Genomic DNA, 3,862 nt, shown 5'->3' on the forward strand with positions numbered 1-3,862 from the left:
TGCCCATAGTTTTATTTTCCTAGCAACCAAATGAGCCCTAAGTGTAACTAGGGGAGGAGAAGGGGTAAGGGCACGCCCCTCCCTCTTCCAATGCATGAATATTAGTAAATCAAGCTCGGTTAATAACCTCACTCGATTTGTAACATGAAAAGTATTAAAAAAATATAGTGGTAAACAGTTAAAAAATGTTCATCGTGTATTTCAAAATTGTTCACTATGTTGAACTAAAACCACGACACTTACTTTGGAATGTAGGGTGTACAAAAATGATTGTTTTATATTTTTTAAAATCATTGTGTATTTTTTATAATGTAGATGTATAAAAAGTATATTTGTAGAAATGAAAAGAAGGAATGCTTGTCATATCTTTTAAAAATGTGCATCGTGTATTTTCACAAATACTCTTGAATAATTGTTTTAGTAAATAAAAATAAAAAAGGAAGATTAAATAAATATAAAAGGTAAAAAAATCCGAATAAAAACCAGGAAAACGTCAGAGAGAGAGAGAGAGAGAGGGAGAGAGAGAGAGGGAGAGAGAGAGAGAGAGAGAGAGAGAGAGAGAGAGAGAGAGAGAGAGAGAGAGAGAGAGGAAAAAACAGTATTAGCCGATTAATGGGCCTGGGTAATATAGCACGCCCCCTGTGCGAGATTCGTCGAGCGACGAATAGGTTTTTTTAGGGAAGCGACGAATAGGTGGATTCCGGAAAGTCTACAGGTGGGCTGGCCCGCTTCGACCACCACCCCCCCACCCTCGCCGCCGATCGATCGATCGATCAAACCCAACCCAACCCAGCCCAGCCCCCCTCTCCTCGCCTCCCTCCCCTCCTCTCCGGCCTCGCCCACTCGCCGCTTCTCGCGCGGGGAGAGAGACACGGACGAAGCGGAGATCGATCGGGCGAACGCCGCCGCCGCCGCCGCCGCATCGGAGCACGCGCGCGCGCGACGCCGTCCCCGCCTCGCTCGGTCCGTCGCGCCGTTCGCCTCGCCTCCCGTTCGCCGCGTTGATCTGATTTTAATTTCGCCGCGGTTTTTTTGACAGGCCAGGGAGTTAGGGCGCAATGGCGGCGCCGCCGGCCAGGGCTCGGGCCGACTACGACTACCTCATCAAGCTCCTCCTCATCGGCGACAGCGGTGAGCCCCCCTGTTCCCTTCCCCTCCTTCGTCTCTCGATCCGCGCGGGATCTGGCGGCTTATTCGTTAGGCGGTTTGATTTCCATGCGCCAGTTGAGATCTGGCGCCCTAGATCATTTTTTGCGGAGGCTGCTGTGTGCCCGTGTGAAATTTGGAAGGGCGATAGAATCTAGCCGCTCGTGTTCTGTTGGATTAGTGCGTGCTCTGTAAGAAGAGTGGCCTGCTCCTGCTTGCAAATTATAAAATCAATAGTAGCTAAGTAATCGCGGAACTGATGCAAGTGAGGATGTAGTTATTACATTGATCGTCACATGGAGTCAGGAGCAAGCTCTTGTTCCTGCAACTGTCTGTCCTGGTATTAACAAAATCGCTTGGTTGGTATGGATTGTACAAGTAGGATAATGAATTTCATTTTCTCTTTCCCCTTAACTGTGTAAATAACTGAATCAGGATTAAGCAAACCTATAGCTTTGCCCCTGTTTCTGTGACCTTACCATACCTGTATGTTTTGGTTATGTATCCTCTCCTTGTTTTCATATCAATGTGGAATTTGTAACTGATGCATAGCCTATTAGCCTTACACAGCATTTCTCCGATTTAATGTCTAAAGAAGCATTTATGGTTTACCTTGTTGTGACTCGTCTTTTCTCTGAGTATTCCCAGTCGATGTACTTCTGGATTCCAGCTTTAGGTTTTTCTGGTACGGACTGTAACATTCCATTAGCAATCACTTACAAAGTTTATTTACCAATGTAGGTGTTGGGAAAAGTTGTCTGCTCCTACGGTTCTCAGATGGCTCCTTCACCACTAGCTTCATCACCACCATTGGGTATGTACTGTACAATTCACAGAATATCTGGTTGGGAATTATTATTCTACATGGGAGTGCTTGTGTGAAGATATGAGTCATGGCCGTGGGTTTCTTGAAACAGTATCGACTTCAAGATAAGGACTGTTGAGTTGGATGGCAAGCGGATTAAGTTGCAGATCTGGGATACTGCTGGCCAAGAACGCTTTCGGACTATAACTACTGGTATGGTTGCATACTTTGAGAAAAGCGAGTGTTTTTTTACGCTTCTCCTGATTGTATGGATGAAGTTTGTGAAATGTGCAATTCTTCTTTGCAGCCTACTACAGGGGAGCGATGGGCATTTTACTTGTTTATGATGTCACGGACGAGGCGTCATTCAATAGTATGGACCTCTGTGCTTCAGATAACATTGAGCAAAATTTCCTTTTTCTGATTATCTCCATTGTTCGCAGACATAAGAAATTGGATAAAAAACATTGAGCAGCATGCTTCAGATAACGTGAGCAAAATTTTGGTGGGGAACAAAGCGGATATGGATGAAAGCAAAAGGGTATACTCTTCTATCCTGACCTGTTTGTTCTGTAGCTGTTTCATCTTAGATTCATGTTTTGGACTGGTTTGTTTCATGTGCAATGCAGAAAATAGATATTCACCGAACTATATTCAGGCTAAGCAGATGTTACTATTTGTTAAATTAGATTTAAGCTGTACAGATGTTACTCTGATACATTTAGATGTCATGCAAACAAAAAGAAAACATGCTCAGCATTATTACGGCTTACAGTTTACATTCAGTTTGTCAGTCACTTATCTTTGGAAGAATTCATATCTCTCTTATTTGCTCAATTGCTTGCATGCAGGCTGTTCCCACTTCAAAGGGTCAGGCCCTGGCCGATGAATATGGGATTCAGTTCTTTGAAGCGGTTAGTGAAAGTCACAACCTTCAACCTTGCTATATGTACCATTTAAGCGCTGCACAGTAGTGAAATTTTATGTTGATTTATATGGCATCTTTCTAAGCAGTGGTGCCCAACTGCCAATACCTTAGCATTTGTTTCCCACGCATAGTCCTTTATATATTACTGTCCCCGCAGAGTGCAAAGACAAACATGAATGTCGAGCAGGTTTTCTTCTCTATAGCAAGAGACATCAAACAGAGACTCTCGGAGGCAGATTCCAAGACTGAGGTATCCCAATCGTTCCCATAGTTCTGAGAACATCTTTGCGCTTCCCACGACTGGGCAGTGCCTTACAGTAATCTCGTTGGTTTCAGGGGGGGACTATCAAGATCAACACGGAGGGTGATGCCAGTGCAGCAGCAGGACAGAATTCGGCTTGCTGTGGGTCTTGAACCGTCGTCGTCGCTACGGGAAAAAAGATGGTTGCGACACGGTGTTTGTAATTCTTGTCATTCCATTCTTTGCCTGCTGGTTTCGTTGTGTTATTTAAGTTATCGCTGTTGTTAGGATTTGGACAAAATTGGTGTTGAGTCAGAGCAATTACTTTGCAGTATCGGTGGAATTTTTTTTTGTTTTTCTTGAGATGAAACTCTGCTGCTACTCCATTAAGGCCGCTAAACCCGGTACAATAATCGGGTAGGCATGCACAGGCGGAGGCGCCTGCGAAGCCTGCGAGCGTCCGTATCCATCAATTTTGCATCAGTATGCTTATTAACGTAGCAGCAATTAGCTTAGTTTTTACCCCGCTTGCATCCCTATAATTGGGGAAGTTTGTCGACCGCCTCTCATGGTATCTGGGAACTCCCCTTTGCACCCCTAGCTGCTAGCAAATGAGCAGTTTCATTACATGCCTGTGGGCAAAGCTCGATTGTAAAATCAATGAAGGAACTTCTTATCCAGAGACACAGGTGGCCTACCAAGCATGATCAAATGCAGGCTAGCTGATGACTAAGGGCGTGTT

General features: G+C 44.6%; 1 protein-coding gene across 1 annotated transcript; it reads left to right on the forward strand.

The window, feature by feature from the left end:
• The first annotated feature begins 788 nt into the window (after positions 1–788).
• LOC123125984 (ras-related protein RABE1c) lies at positions 789–3,454 on the forward strand. Its single transcript, XM_044546412.1, has 9 exons — positions 789–963; positions 1,040–1,131; positions 1,888–1,960; positions 2,064–2,164; positions 2,259–2,324; positions 2,395–2,492; positions 2,803–2,865; positions 3,037–3,129; positions 3,216–3,454. The coding sequence occupies exons 2-9, from the start codon at positions 1,059–1,061 to the stop codon at positions 3,291–3,293; spliced, it is 645 nt and encodes a 214-aa protein (XP_044402347.1). The 5' UTR covers positions 789–963; positions 1,040–1,058; the 3' UTR covers positions 3,294–3,454.
• The last annotated feature ends 408 nt before the right edge of the window (positions 3,455–3,862 follow it).

The sequence above is a fragment of the Triticum aestivum genome, chromosome 5D (genome assembly GCF_018294505.1).
Source record: "Triticum aestivum cultivar Chinese Spring chromosome 5D, IWGSC CS RefSeq v2.1, whole genome shotgun sequence".
Taxonomy (NCBI): domain Eukaryota; kingdom Viridiplantae; phylum Streptophyta; class Magnoliopsida; order Poales; family Poaceae; genus Triticum; species Triticum aestivum.

Coding starts and splice junctions, on each gene's coding strand:
- LOC123125984 (XM_044546412.1), top strand. CDS start 1,059: ATGGCGGCGCCGCCGGCCAGGGCTCGGGCCGACTACGACTACCTCATC. Junction 1,132..1,887: donor CCTCCTCATCGGCGACAGCG/GTGAGCCCCCCT, acceptor TTACCAATGTAG/GTGTTGGGAAAAGTTGTCTG. Junction 2,493..2,802: donor ATATGGATGAAAGCAAAAGG/GTATACTCTTCT, acceptor GCTTGCATGCAG/GCTGTTCCCACTTCAAAGGG.